Here is a 25,648-nt window from a genome sequence, read left to right on the forward strand (position 1 = left end):
ATGACAAAAACGTCCCTTTTTCATGACAAAGACAAAAAAAATAAAAAATAAATAAAGGATCCGCGATATTGCCATATTTTTGCTGAAAGGATTTAGTAGAGAACATCCACGATAAAGTTTGCAACTTTTAGTCGCTAATAGAAAAGCCTTGCCTTTACCGGAAGTAGCAGACGATGTGCGCGTGACGTCACGGGGTGTAGGGCCCCACACATTCTCACATTGTTTATAATGGGAGCCACCTGCAGTAAGAGCAATTCGGACCGAAAAAGCGACAATTTCCCCATTAATTTGAGCGAGGATGAAAGATTTGTCGAATGGCTGCGGTGAACACGCAGTGTCTCAGAGAGAAGCCGAGGAGCCAAGCTAACAGCTGCCTTTTTTGACAGCTGCTGCAGGACGACATATAATCCACTGATGTCTCCGGTAAGATATATATATATCACAATTTCCCCATCCAAAAATATGCTGGTTGACGTAGAGAAAACATGTTCGCTTGACCGCTCTAATTCACAGCAAACAAAAACAGCTGCAATCCACCGCTTTCCACCAACAGCATTGTTCTTTATAGTCTCCATTATTAAATGAACAAATTGCAAAAGATTCAGCAACACAGATGTCCAAAATCCTGTGTAATTATGCGATTAAAGCAGACGACTTTTAGTCGCTAGTTGTGCAGCGCTAATATTTCCTGACAGTCCGTGACGTCACACGTACACGTCATCATTCCGCTACGTTTTCGACAAGAAACTCGCGGGAAATTTTAAATTGCAATTTAGTAAATTAAAAAGGCCGTATTGTCATGTGTTGCAATGTTAATATTTCATCATTGATATATAAACTATCAGACTGTGTGGTCGCTAGTAGTGGCTTTCAGTAGGACTTTAAAGTCCGAAAAATACGGTAAAATTTCAGCAACAATCTGTAATATCTTACTGAGATAATTTGGGGGCAAAACACTTAAAACAAGTAAAACACTCTAACATAAAATCTGATTAGTGAATTATCTTATCTGACAGAAAATAAGCAAATATCACCCTTATTTGGGATATTTAATCTTACACACATTTCAGTTTTTGCAGTGTACATAAAATGAAATTATAAACAAATGCGGTAAGTATTGTCGGTAGTCAAGAGGAAAAACCTCTAACCCAGGTGTAGGGAACCTATGGCTCTAGGGCCAGATGTGGCTCTTTTGATGACTGCACCTGGTTAGCTGATGTTGCTTAACACGATAAGTAATGAATATTTCCGCTGGTAATCACAGTGTTAAAAATAATGTTCAAAATATAAAACACTCTCATGCATTTTAATACATCCATCCGTTTCTATCGCACCTGTTCAAGAAGTCGCATTAATGGTCAAAAGTATTTTATTTATTATTGGTTACCTTCAGAAAAACAATGTTTTTAATAAGAATAAGAGATGCTGTCATGTCTTGTGATCATGTTTTGTTTAGTTATGTTCTGTTTTGCTTAAGACTCCATTGTTTCCCGTTTTCGCACTCCCTTGTTTGCTTTGTTACCATCACTACCAATCAGTTCACCTGTTCTCACGACTCACGCACCTGATTCATTTGAATTCACGCACCTGTTTTCAATCACCACATCACTATTTAAGCCTGTCATTTCGTGTTGGTCGTCCTGGCGTCATTGTGTTCCTTCCATGCTCTGTTCTCGTTTCATGCCAAAGTTCATGCTGTTCTTTTCTAGTCACAGTAAGTCTCGTGTGCGTTGTGTTCATAGTTTATGTTAAAGTGTTAGTTGTGTTGCTTTGGCCAAGTTGTGCCTCCGCAGTGAGCGCTTTTTGTTCGTACCTTTTTAGTCACAGTTAAATCAAGTTTTTACCTAAACGCCATGTCCCGAGTTGTCCGTCTGCCTTCCTGGGAGAAGAACGCCGTGACCCCCCCGCCGTGACAGATGCACGCATTTAGTTGTTGTAATCAGGGTCATGTCCAAATAAAAGAGGAGGCGTAGAATTCTCTTGTCAGAGCGTGGGACGACACTGTACAAGGGTACAGGTCTACGCGTCTCTCCTCATTGAGATAAACTGAATCCTGTCTCTTTTTAATTCCTTGCTTCTTGTCTGTTTAATAGATGGCATCAGTGTTTGAACCTGACAGTTGTATTCAGTGTTAAAAATATTATACGGCTCTCACGGAAATACATTTTAAAATATTGTCACGCGTACGCGGCGCACTTGTTGCGCGGAGTTGCCACTTTGTGGATGCACAACGACCAGTCAGCAGGAGTGCAGGTAAGAAATTGATTTTAATATAATTAAACAAAAGAACACTGGTACAAAATGGAAAATACAGCGCGTGCCTACGCACGGGAAGCTAAAGCTAAACTTAGCATGATACAGAAAGTCCAAAAGGTGACGTGCCGAACGCACGCGAAGCTAAGACGGAACTTAGCACAACAAAAGCAGGGATAAGCAGAGAATACATACGTGTCGTGTTGCATAAAGCAAACAATGAGCCGAGGACGAACTGAGGAATCAAGTGGGCTTAAATACACAAATAATAATCAAAAACAGGTGTGTGACAGGAGCACACTACGTTGCCATGGTGACTAAACGGGGAAGTGCTCAAACACAACGAATCGGCAGAGTCCAGAACTAAACATGAACAAACACATATAAACGGCAAAACAATAAACCGTGACAAATATGTGGCTTTCATGGCTCTCTCAGCCAAAAAGGTTCCCGACCCCTGCTGTAACCCATTACAAAATATTATTATTTGTACGTCAAATAATATTCTGTGATATATTTTGATACGGCATAAGGATGCAATATATATCGTTGAACCGTAGTGTGAATGTGTGCACTTATCCTGTCACACTTCAGAGCTTTTTTTTTGTCGTTGCTGAAAAACATCTTATTGCTTTTGCCACTGGTGACAATTAAGGTGAAAGGCCTTTGGGTCGGAAGGAGTGTAAACACAAGAATGGCTCATGGGTTCATTGCCTCCATCTCTCCATCCCTGCCTCTTGGTTTCACTCCCTCACAAAAATGCACAGCCTGACAGCCTCCCCAGCAGGCACCTAGAGCAGATAATCAGGGCTTTATGTGGACGCCGTCTGTGCAGAGCAACGTTTCCTTGCCTTGTGTTGACGAACAGGCTGACGGAGGAGGGCGATCAACGTTTTTTTTTTTTTTTTGACTCACCAAACAGAATCATAGAGCCGCAGATGATACGATTAAAAAGGAGCGATTTAACTCTTGTGCAAAAGTTTTGGGCTACCACTTACTTTTTTTGTTTTACAAACCCTGTTTCCATATGAGTTGGGAAATGGTGTTAGATGTAAATATAAACAGAATACAATGATTTGCAAATCCTTTTCAAGCCATATTCAGTTGAATATGCTACAAAGACAACATATTTGATGTTCAAACTCATAAACATTATTTTTTTGCAAATCCAATCCAATCCACTTTATTTATATAGCACATTTAAACAACAATAACGTTTCCAAAGTGCTGCACAGCCATGTTAAAAACAATTGTAAAAAAATAAATAAAATAAAAAAAAGTATATATATATATATATATATATATATTATGCTCCACCAATGACTGAATAAAAACAAAAAATAAATAAATGTAAAACCAATAAAAACAATATAAAAACAAATATGATTAAAAATTATTTTAAAGGGTAAAATCAATTAAAACAGTAAAATAGAAATCAAAGTGTATAAAAAAAACACAGAGGACAACAGAACTCCATCCCATCCATCCATTTTCTACCGCTTATTCCCTTTCAGGGTCGCTGGGGGCGCTGGCGCCTATCTCAGCTACAATCGGGCGGAAGGCAGGGTACACCCTGGACAAGTCGCCTCCTCATCGCAGGGCCAACACAGATAGACAGACAACATTCACACACTAGGGACCATTTAGTGTTGCCAATCAACCTATCCCCAGGTGCATGTCTTTGGAAGTGGGAGGAAGCCGGAGTACCCGGAGGGAACCCACGCATTCACGGGGAGAACATGCAAACTCCACACAGAAAGATCCCGAGCCTGGATTTGAACCACGGACTGCAGGAACTTCGTATTGTGAGGCAGACGCACTAACCCCTCTGCCACCGTGAAGCCGACCACACAACTCACGTAGTGTTAAAAGCCAAAGAATAAAAGTGGGTCTTAAGACGAGACTTAAAACACTCCACTGTGGAAGCAGTTTGAAGATGGAGGGGCAGAGTGTTCCAGAGCTTAGGGCCGACCACAGAGAAGGCCCTGTCTCCCCTGGTCTTAAGTCTGGTCTTGGGCACCACGAGCTGGAACTGGCTCTCGGACCTCAGAGCGCGCGCATCATTAACTGTAGAATTTGATGCCAATACCGGCCGTATTGGCATGTGTTGCAATGTTAATATTTCATCATTGATATATAAACTATCAGACTGCGTGGTCGCTAGTAGTGGCTTTCAGTAGGCCTTTAAGCTTTGTCAGTTTGCCATTTTGTTACCCATTTTTAACTCAGCGCCTCTATTTACGCCATTTCCTCCACTCCCTTTATGTATCCGATATTTCTAAAAGCAGTCCCGTTGGCAACAAAACAGGCCCAGAGCATAATACTACCACCACCATGCTTGACGGTAGATGTGGTGTTCCTGGGATTAAAAGGCCTCACCTTTTCTCCTCCGACTGCAAGCTATCAATTCGAGGAAATAAGTTGATGTGTGTTATTCACATACAGTTTTTAAAATGTGTGGTTTTAACCATATGCTGTTTCTATAGCTGCCACAGCCGCAGCCGGTCCGCATCATTCCATCGCGGTCGGCTCAGCCCGCCTCCTTGCCAAAGCCTGTGCCTTCCATCCAGCAGCCGACACCAAGACCTGTTCTACCGCCACACACGCCACACGCCGCCAGCCTTCCCAACTGCTCTGGATGGGGCAAGATGGCCAAGCTATGTAACCCCGAGGAGATGACCTCAAAGGACTACTACTTCGACTCCTACGCCCACTTTGGCATCCACGAGGTACGACAACAACACTTACAGACCCAATCAATCGGATATAGGATTATTCAGCGTAATGGTTTCTGCAGGGTCGGCAAAATGGCAGCGGAGCAACTCATGCGTGTCAAATAGACCCGTGTTTTCCAACCACACTAGTGGTCCGCGAGATATGGAAATTATGCAACTTCACCTAATTGGACCAAAAAATATTATTTGCAAATCAATAATTATAATCTGCATATAATGTGCCGTGTTCTAGTGTCTGTGCTGTATGGAGCTCGGCAAGGTAACCATGTAAAACTCCATATCAGTAGGTGGCAGCAGGTAGTTCATTGCTTGGTAGAAGTCGGAATGGTTTGTCGTGATCCCAATATGCAGAGCACAGCGGGAGGCAGGGTGCAGGTAAAAGAAGGTATGTAACGCTTAAACCAAAAATGAACAAAACGGAAAGGAAAAGGCAATGAAGTAGGGCTGGACAATATGGCTTTTTTTTTTAATATCGCCATATTTTTAGGCCATATCGCAATCCACGATATATATATATATATCGGTATTTTGCTTTAGCCTTGAATGAACACTTGATACATATAATCACAGCAGTATGATGATTCTGTGTGTCTACATTCAAACATTCTTCTTCATACTGCATTCATACATGCTACTTTTAAACTTTCATGCAGAGAGGGAAATCACAACTAAGTCAATTGACCAAAACTGTATTTATTAAAGTTATTAAGCAATGGCACAAACATTCATGTCGTTTCCAAAACAGAAAGGGCAAAATTCTCAGAAAAACCTTGTTTTAGGTGAATGCATACTACTTCTAGCTATTTGGCTGTTCTAGTTTTTATTTTTATTTTATTTTTTTAAAACATTACAGCACTTTGAGGTTGTTTACTCAATGTAAAGTGCTTTTTACAAATAAACAGAGGTGGGTAGAGTAGCCATAAATGGTACTCAAGTAAGAGTATTATTACTTTAGAGATGTACTGTGGGGCAAAAAAGTATTTAGTCAGCCATCGATTGTGCAAGTTCTCCCACTTCAAATGATGACAGAGGTCTGTCATTTTCATCATAGGTACACTTCAACTGTGAGAGACAGAATGTGAAAAAGAAATCCAGGAATTTTAAATAATTTGTAAATTATAGTGGAAAATAAATATTTGGTCAGCCGTTCAAAGCTCTCGCTGATGGAAGGAGGTTTTGGCTCCAAATCTCAGGATACATGGCCTCATTCATTCTTTCCTTAACACGGATCAATCGTCCTGTCCCCTTAGCAGAAAAACAGCCCCAAAGCATGATGTTTCCACCCCCATGCTTCACAGTAGGTATGGTGTTCTTGGGATGCAACTCAGTACTCTTCTTCCTCCAAACACGATGAGTTGAGTTGATACCAAAATGGATACATGGATGATACAGCAGAGGATTGGGAGAATGTCATGTGGTCAGATGAAACCAAAATAGAACTTTTTGGTATAAACTCAACTGGTGGTGTTTGGAGGAAGAAGAATACTGAGTTGCATCCCAAGAACACCATACCTACTGTGAAGCATGGGGGTGGAAACATCATGCTTCAAGGAACATAAGCACGAGACGAGGCAAGGTAAGGCAAGACATGGACGCTAAAGAGCACGAATAAACGAAACAATCTGGCACAGGACAAAGGGAGGAGTGGGCTTATAAGACACATGAGGGTAATAGAGAACAGGTGGAAACAATCAGAGAACAGGGATGACGTCAGACTGATGACACAAAAGGAAGGGCAAGTGACCTGAAACGAGAGGAGAGTTACTTTTCAAACTAAAACATGCAAATCATAAGACAGAAAAAAAACAATACAAGACATCCCTCACGTAATAATTTGGACAAAATAATAGAATGATAAATGACACAATATGTTACTGCATATGTCAGCAGACTACATTAAGAGCCTTTCTTTGTTTACTTACTACTAAAAGACAAGTTGTCTAGTATGTTCACTATTTTATTTAAGGACAAACTTGCAATAAGAAACATATATGTTTGATGTACCGCAAGATTTTTTTGTTAAAATAAAGCCAATAACGAATTTTTTTGTGGTCCCCGTTATTTAAAAAAAAAGTACCTAAATGTGCTGACATACTTTTGGTACTGGTACCAAAATATTGGTATCGGGACAAAACTATTTCACACACACCGAGCACCCACTGGCAGAAATGTAGATCGGCGCCTATGGGTCACTGCGCCATTTCGGGCTTTAAGGCCAACGCCATTTTCTAATGTTTTGTCCTGTAAATGCACTAATCAATGTAGGAAATGCGCCCACAGCAGGTAAAAACCGCAGGTACGACCAGACGTGTACCTCTCGCAGGCAGGACCGCAGCAAGTGGCCGCGAACACCGTAAGGCAGGGGTGGGCATTACGTCGATCTCGGAGGGTGTGTCAGTCCATCTCAAGCCAGGCATTAAAAAATGTACATAAAAATGAGCAATCATCAATCATACCAAGACTTCACTTTGGTCAGTTGTTTGACATTCTGGGCACCCGAGGATCTTGTGAGATGACGCTGGCTGCTGCGAGCTCATATTTAAGAAACAAATCACTAACAGGGCGGACGCAGAGAAACACATTTTATTTCTAGAGACTCCGTACCTACTGTCAAAACTCTAAAGAGCGACTGCACACTTCCTGTCTTCACCATAAAAGACCTGTTTCATCCTGCCTGTGCTAACAAAATAAGACTCTCAGAAAGCTAGCAAGCTACGGAGTTTGATGCCAATGTATTTCTCCCCCGCCCTCAGCGACCGCTCCCTCTCCTCGCTCGCCCACACACTCACCTGCTGCCAGACATTAAAGGGCCACACACATATGCTACTCTCATAACAAAGTGTTTAAAAAGGAGTATGCAAGTTGGACAAATGAGATGCCAAATCCAACCACTTTCATGTGGTATTGGACAGAAAGGAGGACTTTTCTTTTCCTCCATTTGAAAATGCGGACGTTATCATCATTACTGTCTGATTCCAATCAATGCAAGTCATCAGAATCAGGTAATACACCAACTTATATTCTTGTCTTCATGAAAGAAAGGAATCTATGTGTGTTAAACATGCTTGTATTATCATTAAACACCATTAACTTGTTAACAAAAATGTCTCTTTCATAAATAAATAAATATAAATTATAAATAGGAATGAGGTAGATCTCCTCGACTTGGTCAATTGAAAAGTAGCTCACCTGCAGAAAAAGTGTGAGCGCCCCTGCCGTAACGGGTCTTTGACAACAAAATGACAGCTAGCAGGCTTTTAAGCCAATTAGTGTTCATTCAGTACAGTGCACTTCACTTTATAAGAGCCTGGATTAATGGTCGCTGAGGTTTTAGGACAGTGTGTTCTAATGAACCTGTCAAAGTATGCATATGTATAGGTGCACGTACAAACCCTGTTTCCAGTTGGGAAATTGCGTTAGATGTAAATATAAAACGGAATACAATGATTTGCAAATCCTTTTCAACCCTTTTTCAATTGAATGCACTACAAAGACAACATATTTGAGGTTCACACTCATAAACTATTTTTTTTTTGCAAATAATAATTAACTTTGAATTTCATGGCTACAACACATGCCAAAGTAGTTGGGAAAGGGCATGTTCACCACTGTGTTACATCACATCTTTTAACAACACTCAATAAACGTTTGGGAACTGAGGAAACTAATCCTTGAAGCTTTGAAAGTGGAATTCTTTACCATTCTTGCTTGATGTACAGCTTAAGTTGTTCAACAGTCCGGGGTCTTGTTGTCGTATTTTACGCTTCATAATGCATCACACATTTTCGATGGGAGACAGGTCTGGACTGCAGGCGGGCCAGGAAAGTACAGTCACTCTTTTTTTTACGAAGCCACGCTGTTGTAACACTTGTCTTGCTGATATAAGCAGGGGCGTCCATGATAACGTTGCTTGGATGACAACATATGTTGCTCCAAAACCTGTATGGACCATTCAGCATTAATGATGCCTTCACAGATGTGTAAGTTACCCATGTCTTGGGCACTAATACACCCCCATACCATCACACATGTGTAAGTTACCCATGCCTTGGGCACTAATACACCCCCATACCATCACAGATGTGTAAGTTACCCATGTCTTGGGCACTAATACACCCCCATACCATCACACATGTGTAAGTTACCCATGTCTTGTTCACTAATACACCCCCATACCATCACACATGTGTAAGTTACCCATGTCTTGTTCACTAATGCACCCCCATACCATCACACATGTGTAAGTTACCCATGTCTTGTTCACTAATACACCCCCATACCATCACACATGTGTAAGTTACCCATGCCTTGGGCACTAATACACCCCCATACCATCACACATGTGTAAGTTACCCATACCTTGGGCACTAATACACCCCCATACCATCACACATGTGTAAGTTACCCATGCCTTGGCCACTAATGCACCCCCATACCATCACACATGTGTAAGTTACCCATGCCTTGGCCACTAATACACCCCCATACCATCACACATGTGTAAGTTACCCATGCCTTGGGCACTAATACACCCCCATACCATCACAGATGCTGGCTTTTGAACTTTGCGCCTATAACAATCCGGATGGTTCTTTTCCTCTTTGTTCTGGAGGACACCACATCCACAGTGTCCAAATATAATTTTAAATGTGGACTCGTCAGACCACAGAACACTTTTCCACTTTGCATCAGTCCATCTTAGGTGAACTCTGGCCCAGCCAAGCCAGCGGCGTTCCTGGATGTTGTTGATAAATGGCTTTCACTTTGCATAGTAGAGTTTTAACTTGCACTTACAGATGTAGCGACCAACTGTAGTTACTGACAGTGGTTTTATGAAGTGTTCCTGAGCCCATGTGGTGATATCCTTTACACACTGATTTCGGTTTTTGATGCAGTACTGCCTAAGGGGTCGATGGTCCATAATGTCATCGCTTACGTGCAGTGATTTCTCCAGATTCTCTCAACCTTTTGATGATTTTATGGACCGCAGATGGTTATTGATTATTTGCAAAAAAAAAAAAAAAAAGTTTATCAGTTTTAACATCAAACATGTTGTCTTTCGAGCACATTCAACTGAATATGGGTTGAAAATGATTTGCAAATCATTGTATTCCGTTTACATTTACATCTAACACAATTTCCAAACTCATATGGAAACGGGGTTTGTACTTGTATATATTCATTGTAGTAACAGGCACAATTTATAATAAAATGTAATATTTTTGTGTTTTCATCAAATCAAATGTTATTTCTAAAGTGCTTTTCATACATAAAAGAAATGCAACGCAGATTTCTTTACAAAGTTAAAAACAAATACCAGGTGACCCATATCCCCCAAACATAAATACACACACATATGCAACTACCGTATTTCCTTGAATAGCCGCCGGGGCGCTAATTAATTTAAAACCTCTTTCACTCCTGCGCTTATTCCAGGCATGCATGCGGTAAAAGCAAGCAGGCGTTAATCATTTTAAAACCTTTTCTCACCCCTGCGCTTACCAATGACATTCAGTAAAAACTTGAGTGTGATTAAAATAAACAAAAAAATCTTCTGCAGCCGCAGCCCGGTGGTTGGAGACCACTGTTCTACAACATGTCATCTCGCCCACTTTTGCACCATGCTATCTGCGTGCCAGTAGGACGCACACATTTCACTGCTTCACATACGAGAATGCAATGCATACTTGCTCAACAGCCATACCGTTTACACTGATGGTTGTGATATAAACAACTTTAAAACTCTTACTAATATGCGCCACACTCTGTGAACCCTAACCAAACACATTTTTGGAGAACATTGGCTCTGTAACACATTATAAACGCAACATAAGAATTACCCAGAATTCCAAAGCATCCGTGACTCTTGGCTATATTATACACGCGCCCACAACCCCGCCCACCTCAACCGACGCACAAAGATGGGGGGGGGATTAGCGAGTCATGGATGCATTGGAATTCTGGGTAATTCTTATGTTGCGTTTATAATGTGTTACAGAGCCAATGTTCTCCAGAAATGTGTTTGTTATTCTTGTTTGGTTAGGGTTCACAGAGTGTGGCGCATATTGGTAAGAGTGTTAAAATTGTTTAAGATCACAACCATTAGTGTGATCTGTATGGCTGTGGAACAAAACCTCTGGTTTACACACAGTAAAATAAAAAATAAAAACTCCTCTGCCGTTTTGAAAATGAAGCGTCACTTGTGACATCTCGTCGGTAAAAGTAAGCATGCGCTAATAAATTTGGGGAGCGAGTTTTACCCGGCAGTAATTCAAGGCAGGCGCATATTACATGCCTGGCGGCTATTCAAGGAAATACGGTATATGGACCAATGACTGCATGGCTGAGTACAGAGGGGACGTGTGAGTAAACACTATCACAGGAGCCATCTCCACCGGGGGGTCATCAGACCATGGCCACTTGGATGCTGACACAAAGGCGCCCCCACCAGCAGGGCCAATAACTCCTGAGGCAGATGGCTCATCTGAGGAACGATGGAAAATTGAAATAATAAAGCTTGTAAAATAGCAAGAACCATGTGTAGAGATAAAGAACACAATATAAGTAAGACATGAAGATGAATAAAAAAAAATAATATATATATATATATAAAAACTAAAAACTTTGCAGTTCCACTTTAAGGCAAAGCTTTTTGTCTCCCTTGTCGAAGGTGCTCAGGGCTTCCAGGAGAACACTGGGTGCCTCTGCTATCACTTTAAAGCAGGGGTGCCCATTACGTCGATCGCGAGCTACCAGTCGACCGCGGGGGGTGTGTCAGTCGATCTCCAGCCAGGCTTTTAAAAAAAATAGACCTAAAAATGAGTGATCATCAATCTTCACCAAGACGTCACTTAAATGACATTCACGGTACCGGAGGGTCTTGTGAGATGACGCTGGCTGCTGCAAGATCATTATTATGAAAATATGACCGAGAGGAAGGCCAGAAACACTTTTTATTTCAACAGACTCTCGCGCCGTACCTTCCGTCAAAACTCTAAAGGCCGACTGCACATTTCCTATCTTCACAATAAAAGCCCTGTTTCATGCTGCCTGCGCTAACTAAATACAGAGTCTCGGAAAACTGGCGTGCACAAGCGATCCTTCAGAAAGCTGGCGTGCACATCACTTGTGCACGCCAGCTTTCTGAGACTCTTATTTTGTTATGAAGCAGGGCTTTTATTGTGAAGATAGGAAATGTGCAGTCGGCCTTTAGAGTTTTGACGGAAGGGACGGCGCGAAAGTCTGTTGAAATAAAAAGTGTTTCTGGCCTTCCTCTCTGTCATTTTTTCATAATAATGAACTGGCAGCAGCCAGCGTCATCTCACAAGACCCTCGGGTGCCGTGAATGTCAATCAAGCAAGCTACGGAATTTGCCGCCAATGTTTTTCTTGTAAAGTGTATGGAAGCTGGATGAATTAGATGCCAAAAACCAACCACTTTCATGTGGTATTGTACAGAAAGGAGGACTTTTTTTCTCCTCCATTTGAAAATGTGGGCGTTATCATCATTACTGTCTGATTCCAATCAATGCAAGTCATCAGAATCAGGTAATACACCAACTTATATTCTTGTCTTTGTGAAAGAAAGACATCTATATGTGTTACACATGCTTGTATTATCATTAAACACATTGAACTTGTTTACAAAAATGTCTCTTTCCTAAATAAATAAATATAAATGATATATATAAATGAGGTAGATCCCCTCGAGTTGGTCAATTGAAAAGTAGCTCGCCTGCAGAAGAAGTGTGGGCACCCCTGCTTTAAAGTCATCAGCATATTTACTAATAAATGTCTAAATTTGTCATAATTGGAAGTAATATTTTGCAAACATTGCGGCTCAAAAAACAGTAATTGGGTTTTACGGGTTTCAATCACGGCTGCCTCGCACAGATGCACATGCCCACGCCGCCTGCCCACCCAGGAGAGATCGTTGCAATCTAAAAGGATTAAAACAGCTGAAGGGGGGGTCACAATGGTTGCGGCTCTTTCGGGTATGAGAACCCTGTAAGCTTCTACTTAAACGTGACATGCAGCAGCTTTAACTCCTTTTTTTTTTTTGCATTGTGTAACTGTGTTTTTTTGATAACGGTACCAAAATGATTTTGATACTTTTCTAAATAAAAGGGACAAAAAAAAAAATGTAATTATTGGATTTATTTTAACAAAAAAATCTTACGGTATATTAAAACATACTTTTCTTAATGCAAGTTTGTCCTTAAATAAAATATTGAACATACAAGACAACTTGTCTTTTATTAGTAAATAAACAAACTAAGGTTTTCTAATTTAGCTGCTGACATATGCAGTCACATATTTTGTCATTTATCATTCTATTATTTTGTCAACATCTTTAAGGACAAGTGGTAGAAAATGAATTATTAATCAACTTCGGGGGTCCATCCATCCATCCATTTTCTACCGCTTATTCCCTTTCGGGGTCGCGGGGGGCGCTGGCGCCTATCAGCTACAATTGGGCGGAAGGCGGGGTACACCCTGGACAAGTCGCCACCTCATCGCAGGGCCAACACAGATAGACGGACAACATTCACACACTAGGGACCATTTAGTGTTGCCAATCAACCTATCCCCAGGTGCATGTCTTTGGAAGTGGGAGAAAGCCGGAGTACCCGGAGGGAACCCACGCATTCACGGGGAGAACATGCAAACTCCACACAGAAAGATCCCGAGCCTGGATTTGAACCCAGGACTGCAGGACCTTCGTATTGTGAGGCAGACGCACTAACCCCTCTGCCACCGTGAAGCCAACTTCGGGGGTGTCAAACTCAAATACAGAGCGGGCCAAAATTTAAAACTGAACAAAGCCGTGGGCCGAGGTTGAACAAATGAATCTTTTAATAGGAACCCCAAAAAGTTTTTCATTGAATATTGAACAAGCAAGGCTTATATAACTTTATAGTGACATGCACAATTGAGTTTAAAATAATGATAATTAAAAAATATCAATGGCATATCAAAACAAATTTAAATAAAAATTGAATGCCTCTTTTGTATTTGCAGCCTTCTGAGGTAAATATTAACATCACCTTTTTCCAGAGACTAATACATTTGAAAATAAAATAATGAATAAATCAACCATTCAGGCCTTTTTACTTTTCAGTTACTGTCAGGGCTCAGGTGGGGGTCCGGAAGAGTTAGTGCTGCAAGGGGTTCTGGGTATTTGTTCTGTTGTGTTACGGTGCGGATGTTCTCCCGAAACGTGTTGGTCATTCTTGTTTGGTGTGGGTTCACAGTGTGGCGTATATTTGTAACAGTGTTAAAGTTGTTTATATGGCCACCCTCAGTGTGACCTGTATGGCTGTTGATCAAGTATGCCTTGCATTTACTTACATGTGTGTAGAAGCCACATATATTACGTGACTGGGCCGGCACGCTGTTTGTGAGGAGGAAAAACAGACTTGGCGACAGGTTGTAGGGGACGCTAAAGGCAGTGCCTTTAAGGCACACCCCCAATATTGTTGTCCGGGTGGAATTCGGGAGAATGGTTGCAGCGGGAGATTTTCGGGAGGGGCACTGAAATTCAAGAATCTGTGAATGCGGTGTTACCGATGTATAACACCGGCGGGCAAGCTCTAATGTTAATTTGATATTGCCTCAAGGGCCAAATGAAATTACATAACGGGCCAGTTTTGGCCCGCGGGCCAGAGTTTGACACCTATGATCTACTTCTTCCTTTACTGTTAATATCTGACTAAATTCTCTCTTAACATGTTCTATCTACACTTCTGTTAAAATGTAATAATCACTTATTCTTCTGTTGTTTGATACTTTACATTAGTTTTGGATGATACCACAAATTTATGTATCAATCTGATACCAAGTAGTTACAGGATCATACATTGGTCATATTCAAAGTCCTTATATGTCTAGGGACATATTTCCTGAGTTTATAAACATAATATACATTTTTTTTTAAAAACAAAAGAAGATATTGTGATGCCAAAACAATAAGGTATTTTTCAGAGATGGTATAGTACCGAATATGAGTCATTAGTATCGCGGTACTGTACTAATGCCGGTATACCGCACAACCAATTTAATCAATCCAGTCCACTTTATTTATAGAGCATATTTAAATCCCGAAAGGGAATAAGCGGTAGAAAATGGATGGATGGATTTAAACAACAAAAATGTTTCCAAAGTGCTGCACAAAAATATTAAAAACAAGATTCCAATACTACTCTTAGCTCCACCAATGACTGAATAAAAACAAAATCAATACATATTAAACCTATCTAAAAATAAATATAATTAAAAGGGTAAAACCAATTAAAACAATGTATTGAAATACAAATATAAAAACACAGGAGGACCACACAACTCTAGTTGGGATTATTGCCATAACACAGGAAAAATCATCATTGTACGATATTATCAAGCATGTGAAAATCCTTACTTTTATTTCACGAGAACTGTCTTACTTTTTCCTGCAGGGATCATTGACTTAACAAAAGAAATTTATGACATATTAAAGACTGTACTAAAAAGAAAAAAAAGCTGCTGATTTGTAATGATTCAGGTACATTTCATTTCTGGACCTCACAATATGAAATAAAGAGCAAGCAGCAGTGAATAGGATTTATTTATCTCAGGGGTGTCAAAGTCATTTTAGCTCGGGGGGACGCCTGGAGAAAAATCTATTCCCAACGGTAAAATCATGGCGTGATAACTTAAAAATAAAGACAACTTCACAATGTTTTCTTTGTTTTACTTTGGCCAAAAATAGAAAAAGAACAATCTGAAGACGTACATCGGGAGAAAACATTTTAAATTTGTTGGAAATTCTGAGGAAATTGGTTCAACTTCAAATGGAGCAAAATATATTTCCAGTAGTAAAATCATGGCATGATAACTTAAAAATAAAGACATTTTCAGGTTGTTTTCTTTGTTTTACTTTGGCCAAAAATAGAACAAGCACATTCTGAAGACGTACATCGGGAGAAAACATTTTAAATCTGTTGAAAATTCTGAGGAAATTGGTTCAACTTCAAAAGGAGCAAAATCTATTTCCAATGGTATAATCATGGCATGATAACTTAAAAATAAAGACAATTTCACGTTGTTTTCTTTGTTTAACTTTGGCCCAAAATAGAACAAGCACATTCTGAAGACGTACATCGGGAGAAAACCTTTTAAATTTGTTGAAAATTCTGAGGAAATTGGTTCAACTTCAAAAAGGAGGAAAATCTATTTCTAATGGTAAAATCATGGCGTGATAACTTAAAAATAAAGACAACTTCAGGTTGTTTTCTTTGTTTTACTTTGGCCAAAAATAGAACAAGCACATTCTGAAGACGTACATCGGGAGAAAACATTTGAAATTTGTTGAAAATTCTGAGGAAATTGTTTCAAATTTAAAAAGGAGCAAAATCTATTTCCAATGGTATAATCATGGCATGATAACTTAAAAATAAAGACCACTTCAGGTTGTTTTCTTTGTTTTACTTTGGCCAAAAATAGAACAAACACATTCTGAAGACGTACATTGGGAGAAAACATTTGAAATTTGATGAGAATTCTGGGAAAATTGGTTCAACTTCAAAAGGAAGAAAATCTATTTCCATTGGTAAAATTATGGCATGATAACTTAAAAATAAAGACAACTTCTGGTTGTTTTCCTTGTTTTACTTTGGCCAAAAATAGACCAAGCACATTCTGAAGACGTACATCGGGAGAAAACATTTGAAATTTGTTGAAAATTCTGAGGAAATTAGTTGAACTTCAAAAGGAGCAAAATCTATTTCCAATGGTATAATCATGGCATGATAACTTAAAAATAAAGACCACTTCAGGTTGTTTTCTTTGTTTTACTTTGGCCAAAAATAGAACAAGCACATTCTGAAGACGTACATCGGGAGAAAACATTTGAAATTTGTTGAAAATTCTGAGGAAATTGGTTCAACTTCAAAAGGAGGAAAATCTATTTCTAATGGTAAAATCATCAATCAATCAATCAATGTTTATTTATATAGCCCCAAATCACAAATGTCTCAAAGGACTGCACAAATCATTACGACTACAACATCCTCGGAAGAACCCACAAAAGGGCAAGGAAAACTCACACCCAGTGGGCAGGGAGAATTCACATCCAGTGGGACGCCAGTGACAATGCTGACTATGAGAAACCTTGGAGAGGACCTCAGATGTGGGCAACCCCCCCCCTCTAGGGGACCGAAAGCAATGGATGTCGAGCGGGTCTAACATGATACTGTGAAAGTTCAATCCATAGTGGCTCCAAGACAGCAGTGAGAGTCCCGTCCACAGGAAACCATCTCCCGCGGATCAGCAGCGTAGAGATGTCCCCAACCGATACAGGCGAGCGGTCCATCCTGGGTCCCGACGAGCGGTCCATCCTGGGTCTCGACTCTGGACAGTCAGTACTTCATCCATGGTCATCGGACCGGACCCCCTCCACAAGGGAGGGGGGGACATAGGAGAAAGAAAAGAAGCGGCAGATCAACTGGTCTAAAAAGGAGGTCTATTTAAAGGCTAGAGTATACAGATGAGTTTTAAGGTGAGACTTAAATGCTTAAAATCATGGCATGATAACTTAAAAATAAAGACAATTTCACATTGTTTTTGTTTTACTTTGGCCAAAAATAGAACAAGCACATTCTGAAGACGTACATTGGGAGAAAACATTTGAAATTTGATGAGAATTCTGGGAAAATTGGGTCAACTTCAAAAGGAATAAAATCTATTTCCATTGGTAAAATTATGGCATGACAACTTAAAAATAAAGACAACTTCAGGTTGTTTTCTTTGTTTTACTTTGGCCCAAAATAGAACAAGCACATTCTGAAGACGTACATCGGGAGAAAACATTTGAAATTTGTTGAAAATTCTGAGGAAATTGGTCCAACCTCAAAAAGGAGAAAAATCTATTTCCAATGGTAAAATCATGGCGTGATAACTTAAAAATAAAGACGACTTCAGGTTGTTTTCTTTGTTTTACTTTGGCCAAAAATAGAACAAGCACATTCTGAAGACGTACATCGGGAGAAAACATTTGAAATTTGTTGAAAATTCTGAGGAAATTGGTTCAACTTCAAAAGGAGCAAAATCGATTTCCAATAGTAAAAATCACGGCATGATAACTTGAAAATAAAGACAATTTCACATTGTTTTCTTTGTTTTACTTTGGCCCAAAATAGAACAAGCACATTCTGAAGACGTACATCGGGAGAAAACATTTAAAATTTGTTGAAAATTCTGAGGAAATTAGTTCAACTTCAAAAGGAGCAAAATCTATTTCCAATGGCAAAATACTGGCATGATAACTTAAAAATAAAGACAACTTCAGGTTGTTTTCTTTGTTTTACTTTGGCCAAAAATAGAACAAGCACATTCTGAAGACGTACATCGGGAGAAAACATTTTAAATCTGTTGAAAATTCTGAGGAAATTGTTTCAACTTTAAAAAGGAGCAAAATCTATTTCCAATGGTATAATCATGGCATGATAACTTAAAAATAAAGACAACTTCAGGTTGTTTTCTTTGTTTTACTTTGGCCAAAAATAGAACAAGCACATTCTGAAGACGTACATCGGGAGAAAACATTTTAAATTTGTTGAAAATTCTGAGGAAATTAGTTCAACTTCAAAAGGAGGAAAATCTATTTCTAATGGTAAAATCATGGCATGATAACTTAAAAATAAAGACAATTTCACATTGTTTTTGTTTTACTTTGGCCAAAAATAGAACAAGCACATTCTGAAGACGTACATTGGGAGAAAACATTTGAAATTTGATGAGAATTCTGGGAAAATTGGGTCAACTTCAAAAGGAATAAAATCTATTTCCATTGGTAAAATTATGGCATGACAACTTAAAAATAAAGACAACTTCAGGTTGTTTTCTTTGTTTTACTTTGGCCCAAAATAAAATATGCACACTCTGAAGACATACATCCGGAGAAAACATTTTAAATGTGTTAAAAATTCTGAGGAAATTGGTTCAACTTCAAAAAGGAGAAAAATCTATTTCCAATGGTATAATCATGGCATGATAACTTAAAAATAAAGACAACTTTAGGTTGTTTTCTTTGTTCTACTTTGGCCAAAAATAGAACAAGCACATTCTGAAGACGTACATCGGGAGAAAACATTTTAAATTTGTTGAAAATTCTGAGGAAATTGGTTCAACTTCAAAAAGGACAAAAATCTATTTCCAATGGTAAAATCCTGGCATGATAACTTAAAAATTAAGACAACTTCAGGTTGTTTTCTTTGTTTTACTTTGGCCAAAAATAGAGCAAGCACGTTTTGAAGACGTACATCGGGAGAAAACATTTGAAATTGATGAAAATTCTGAGGAAATTGGTTCAACTTCAAAAAGGAGAAAAATCTATTTCCAATGGTATAATCATGGCATGATAACTTAAAAATAAAGACAACTTCAGGTTGTTTTCTTTGTTTTACTTTGGCCAAAAATAGAACAAGCCCATTCTGAAGACGTACATCGGGAGAAAACATTTTAAATTTGTTGAAAATTCTGAGGAAATTGGTTCAACTTCAAAAGGAGCAAAATCTATTTCCAATGGTAAAATCATGGCATGATAACTTAAAAATAAACACAACTTCACTGTTTTCTTTGTTTTACTTTGGCCAAAAATAGAACAAGCACATTCTGAAGACGTACATCGGGAGAAAACATTTTAAATTTGTTGAAAATTCTGAGGAAATTGGTTCAACTTCAAAAGGAGCAAAATCTATTTCCAATGGTAAAATCATGGCATGATAACTTAAAAATAAACACAACTTCACTGTTTTCTTTGTTTTACTTTGGCCAAAAATAGAACAAGCACATTCTGAAGACGTACATCGGGAGAAAACATTTGAAATTTGTAGAAAATTCCTAGGAAATTGGTTCAACTTCAAAAACATGAGCTCAGACTTGGTCTCAGTTTATCTACAAAGCCAGGATTAAACTTTAAGTCACAGTCTTTCTGGGATTGAACCAAAAAACACAACCTGTAAACTCTGCTAGTCATCAAATACCTCCTTCGTCATGTCCAAGTATCAATCCAGAGCTAACTCAACAAACCGTAAGAAAAACGGAGGTAAAACCTATTCAGAAGGGTCAAGTTCACTGTTCTGTTTGACAGATATTTTGGGGCAACGAGGGTGCCAAATGACAATGTGTTCGAAGCACACTACATAAAACGGCAGGTTTTAAGTTTCATGTCGGTCGAGGAGGAGGAGGAGCCACAGTCCCCCGGTTCAGTAGCCTTGTGGTGTCCGCCCTGAGATCGGTAAGGTTGGGAGTTCAAACTGAGTCATACTAAAGACTATAAAAATGGGACCCTGCTTGACACTCAGCATCAAGGGTTGCAATTGGGGGGGTTCAATCACCAAAAATTATCCCCGGGCGTGGCCACTGCTGCTGCTCACTGCTCCCCTCACCTCCCAGGGGGTGAACAAGGGTGACGGTTCAAATGCAGAGAATAATTTCACCTTTAACTTTTTTACTGTGAACCTCTTGCTTGGCCCCCGGTATAAACTGCTTGCTTGCCTAACAGAATTGCTATTGTGACATCCAGTGGACACATTTGGAACAGCAGTTTATTTCGTTAAAAAAAATAAAAAAAAAACAGCTCAGTTTTATACTTGGCAAACTCATCATGCGGGACGGATGAAACCTGTATGTTTGACATCCCTGATTGTTGTGGTTGTTGTTTAAAGTCATGCATTATTTTTTTTTCCCTGAACCCGCTCTTAAACCAGGAGATGCTAAAGGACGAAGTGAGGACCCTGACCTACCGCAACTCCATGTACCACAACAAGCACATGTTCAAGGACAAAATAGTTCTTGATGTGGGAAGCGGCACTGGGATATTATCCATGTTTGCAGCCAAAGCAGGAGCGAAGCATGTGTTTGGGGTGAGTAAGACTTCTCCAATGTGTGCCTGGACATACATTTCAACTACTGCACCACGGGTGAAGCTTACTGTAATCTTAGAGGAATCTCCTGTCTCACGGGCGGGTGATAAAAGTGTTACGGCCGCTCGGGTCCCGTCGTACACGTGGCCTCTCTGTCAAGTGCAAGTTAATTGGTAGTCAGCAGAGGTGGGTAGTAACGCGCTACATTTACTCCGTTACACTTGAGTAACTTTTGCGATAAATTGTACTTCTAAGAGTAGTTTTTATGCAACATACTTTTACTTGAGTATATTTATAGAGAAGAAATGCTACTTTTACTCCGTTCCATTAATCTACATTCAGCTCGCTACTCGCTCCTTTTTTTTTTTTAATCGATCTATTAATGTTTGTTTTGGTTAATGACAGAGCTTCAAAGTAGAATCTACGCATGCTTGCGTTTCACCAATCACATGCAGTCACTGGTGACCTTGGACCAATCAAACAGAGCCAGCCGGTCACATGACCCGACTTAAACAAGTTAAAAAACTTATTGGGGTGTTACCATTTAGTGGTCAATTGTACGGAATATATACTGTACTGTACAATCTAATAATAAAAGTATCAATCAATCAATCAATCAAAAGTGTAAAGGAAAAAAAGACACTTTTTATTTCAACCCTACTTCCCGTCAAAAGCCTAAAGACTGATCGCACAGTTCCTGCCTTCACAATAAAAGTGTTGCTCCATCGCGCCTGCGCTAACAAAATAAGAGTCTCCGAAAACCAGAGCAAACAAGCTAGCAGACTACGGAGTTTGCGGCCAATGTATTTCTTGTAAAGTGTATAAAAGCGGATATGGAAGCTGGACAAATAAGATGCCAAAAACCAACAACTTTCATGTGGTATTAGACAGGAAGGAGGAACTTTTTTTCTCCTCCATTTGAAAACGTGGACGTCTGATTCCAATCAAAGCAAGTCATCAGAATCAGGTAATACACCAACTTATATTCTTGTCTTCATGAAAGATAGGAATCTATATGTTAAACATGCATGTATATTCATTAAAACACCTTCAACATGTCAACAAAAACGGCAAAATAAATAAATATAAATTATATACTGTATATATAAATGTATGTGTATATATATATATATATATATAATGTGTGTGTATAAATGATTTGTGTGTGTATGTTCATATGAGGTAGATCACCTCGACTTGGTCATTCACTAAGTAATTGATAAACGTTGAAAAACTTATTGGGGTGTTACCATTTAGTGGTCAATTGTAGGGAATATGTACTGTACTGTGCAATCTACTAATACAAGTTTCAATCAATCAATCAAATCAATGCCTACTGAGCCTATGGTGCTGTTAAGTTATTGTGGCTCAATGTGCCATTTTTTAAAATTTTAATTTAATGTACTATTATTTAATATATATTATTGTTTTAGTTGCTTAAGAGATATTCCTGGCTCTGAATTTGCTCATTGCTATTTTTATGTTTTTGTGCATTATTTGTTGCTGTAATCAGGTTACTCATCAGTTACTCAGTACTTGAGTAGTTTTTTCACAACATACTTTTTACTTTTACTCAAGTAAATATTAGGGTGACTACTCCTTACTTTTACTTGAGTAATAAATCCGTAAAGTAACTGTACTCTTACTTGAGTACAATTTCTGGCTACTCTACCCACCTCTGCATTGAACGGTTTAAAAGAGGAGAAAACACGACTTGAGCAGAATTCGTGTTTCTGCTCGGGATCATTTTTGTCTCACTGATGCCCATCTGGCTGTACTTAAAACTGGAAATACAACTTCAGGGATTTAGATGCTCTGCACACACACACACACACAAAAATGTCCACACTTTTTTGCTCAAAAGCTAATAAAGCATCACATGAAAGACGGGCCATTGAGGTGAAAAGGCTGGGCTTTGCAGGCCAAAATGAACGCGACACCATAACATGTGCCTTTTGGAAGAGGGAATAAAATTATATTGCATAGTGCCAATAAAACACGAGAGCCCATATGTCCATTAAACGCTTTGTATAGTTTTGATGCGTTACGGTCACATGTTTGGAATTATGTTTGGAAAATGATTAGTCAAACAAATCAAAGCTTTGTTTAATGGCTGTGGTTTACTCAGTGACAGTTGGTGGGTGCAGACCTAATTGAGGATTAAAATATGTGTTTATTTTCCCCCACATATCCAAATTTTAGTAAGCGGGCTACTTTCTGCTTCAGGGTTTTTGATGGATTGATTGATACTTTTATTAGTAGATTGCACAGTTCAGTTCATATTCCGTACAATTGACCACTAAATGGTAACACCCCAATAAGTTTTTCAACTTTTTTAAGTCGGGGTCCATGTTAATCAATTCATGGTACAAATATATACTATCAACATAATACAGTCATCACACAAGTTAATCATCATAGTATATACATTGAATTATTTACATTATTTACAATCCGGGGGGTGGGATGAGGAGCTTTGCTTGATATCAGTACTTCAGTCATCAACAATTGCATCAACAGAGAAATGTGGACATTGAAACAGTGTAGGTCTTATTTAGTAGGATATGTACAGCCAGCAGAGAACATAGTGAGTTCACATAGCATAAGAACAAGTATATACATTAGAAGTACATTTGAGTTGTTTATAATCCGGGGAGATGGGATGTGAATGGAGGAGGGTATTAGTAAAGTGTTGAAGTTGCCTGGAGGTGTTGTTTTAGAGCGCTTTTGAAGGAATATAGAGATGCACTTACTTTTATACCTGTTGGGAGTGCATTCCACATTGATGTGGCATAGAAAGAGAATGAGTTAAGACCTTTGTTAGATCGGAATCTGGGTTTAACGTGGTTTGTGGAGCTCCCCCTGGTGTTGTGGTTATGGCGGTCAGGAATTAGTTTGACATGTACTTTGGTATCAAAGAGGTGTAGCGGATTTTATAGACTAGGCTCAGTGCAAGTTGTTTGACTCTGTCCTCCACCCTGAGCCAGCCCACTTTGGAGAAGTGGGTTGGATTGAGGTGTGATCTGGGGTGGAGGTCTAAAAGTAACCGGACTAGCTTATTCTGGGATGTTTGGAGTCTAGATTTGAGGGTTTTGGAGGTGCTGTAAGAGTTGAGAATAAAAGTGTTGGTCCTCCAAGTATGAACCCCTTACTTGATCCATATTTGTATCCATCAAAATGGGAAATTAGTGATTCGGATTTTTGGTGAAAATGTTGAATGTTTTAATGCCTACGTGTCAAAGTCAAGGCCGTGCTGGAACTTGTAATACAAGTACCGTATTTTTCGGACTATAAGTCGCAGTTTTTTTCATAGTTTGGCCAGGGGTGCGACTTATACTCAGGAGCGAATAATGTGTGAATTTATTAACACATTACCGTAAAATATCAAATAATATTATTTAGCTCATTCACGCAATGTCATGTCTTTAATCATATTTTGTTTAGTTATGTTCTATTTTGCTTAAGACTCCATTGTTTCCTGTTTTTGCACTTCCTTGTTTGCTTTGTTTTCACCTTGTCCACATGTTTTCACTAATCACCACAGTATTATTTAAGCCACATTTGCCAGGTAGTCAGCCTGGCGACATCACCACTTATCACCTTCTACAAACCCATGATATCCATGCTGATGATCCTGTTCCTTTCTTAGTTAAGTTATTGTTATTCATGCCATAGATTTAAAGTTTTGTTTTCATGTCCATTGTTTACGTCAGGGGTCGGGAACCTTTTTGGCAGAGAGAGCCAAGAAGCCAAATATTTTAAAATATATTTCTGTAAGAGCCATGTAATATTTTTTTTAACACTGAACACAACTAAACGCTTGCTTTTTTAAGTAAGACCAACATTTCTAGAAATATAATAAGTAAATAAATAAATAAATAAAATTGTTATTCTGAAGCCAACTGTGGAGGGGGTGTGGCCTGCGGGCCTGCAGCGAAACTGGGTGTTGCCAGGATCGGCCTCGAAATCAGCGACAAGTGGCTCTTCCAACCGTGCCACGGTTGGAAGAGTGGCTGTGCCAGCAACCTGAGAATCCTTGGTTCAATCCCGACTTTCTACCATCCTAATCACGTCCGTTGTGTCCTTGGGAAAGACACTTCACCCTTGCTCCTGATGGGACCTTGTTAGCGCCTTGCATGGCATTTCCCGCCATCAGTGTGTGAATGTGGAAATAGTGTCAAAGCGCTTTTGAGTTCCTTAAAGGTAGAAAAGCGTTATACAAGTATAACCCAATTACCATTTACATTTTTGGAGTCCCACTTTTGTTGGTGTTGGCGCTAGGAACTTTCAAAATGGGGTCCCAGGGACCCTTTCAAGTCATAAAAACGGGGTCCCACAGTACATTTTTGGGGTCCCAGTTTTGGTTGGTGTTAGGAATTTTAAAAATGTCAAATCATAAAAACGGGGTCCCACAGTACATTTTTGGGGTCCCAGTTTTGGTTGGTGTTAGGAATTTTAAAAATGTCAAATCATAAAAACGGGGTCCCACAGTACATTTTTGGGGTCCCACTTTTTTTTTTTAAGCGTTTTGAAAACAAATTATGAATATCCTGTTATATCTCACATTTTAAAATTACCCATGATTATCACTCTCTCACACACACACACTAGGTGTGGCGAAATTATTATCTGCATTTCACCCATCACCCTTGATCACCCTCTGGGAGGTGAGGGGAGCAGCAGGGGCCGCGCCCGATAATCATTTATTTATTTAATATATATATATATATATATATATATATATATATATATATATATA

General features: G+C 39.2%; 1 protein-coding gene across 1 annotated transcript in view; it reads left to right on the top strand.

The window, feature by feature from the left end:
* The window catches only part of LOC133563643 (protein arginine N-methyltransferase 8-B-like), a 103,865-nt gene that overhangs the window by 19,876 nt on the left and 58,341 nt on the right, over positions 1-25,648 (top strand). Inside the window, exons 2-3 of the mRNA XM_061917902.1 lie at positions 4,740-4,982; positions 20,734-20,889. Coding sequence (XP_061773886.1) covers positions 4,740-4,982; positions 20,734-20,889 — 399 coding nt within the window. The remainder of the gene's footprint in view (positions 1-4,739; positions 4,983-20,733; positions 20,890-25,648) is intronic.

Source organism: Nerophis ophidion, linkage group LG12 (assembly GCF_033978795.1).
Source record: "Nerophis ophidion isolate RoL-2023_Sa linkage group LG12, RoL_Noph_v1.0, whole genome shotgun sequence".
NCBI classification, from domain to species: domain Eukaryota; kingdom Metazoa; phylum Chordata; class Actinopteri; order Syngnathiformes; family Syngnathidae; genus Nerophis; species Nerophis ophidion.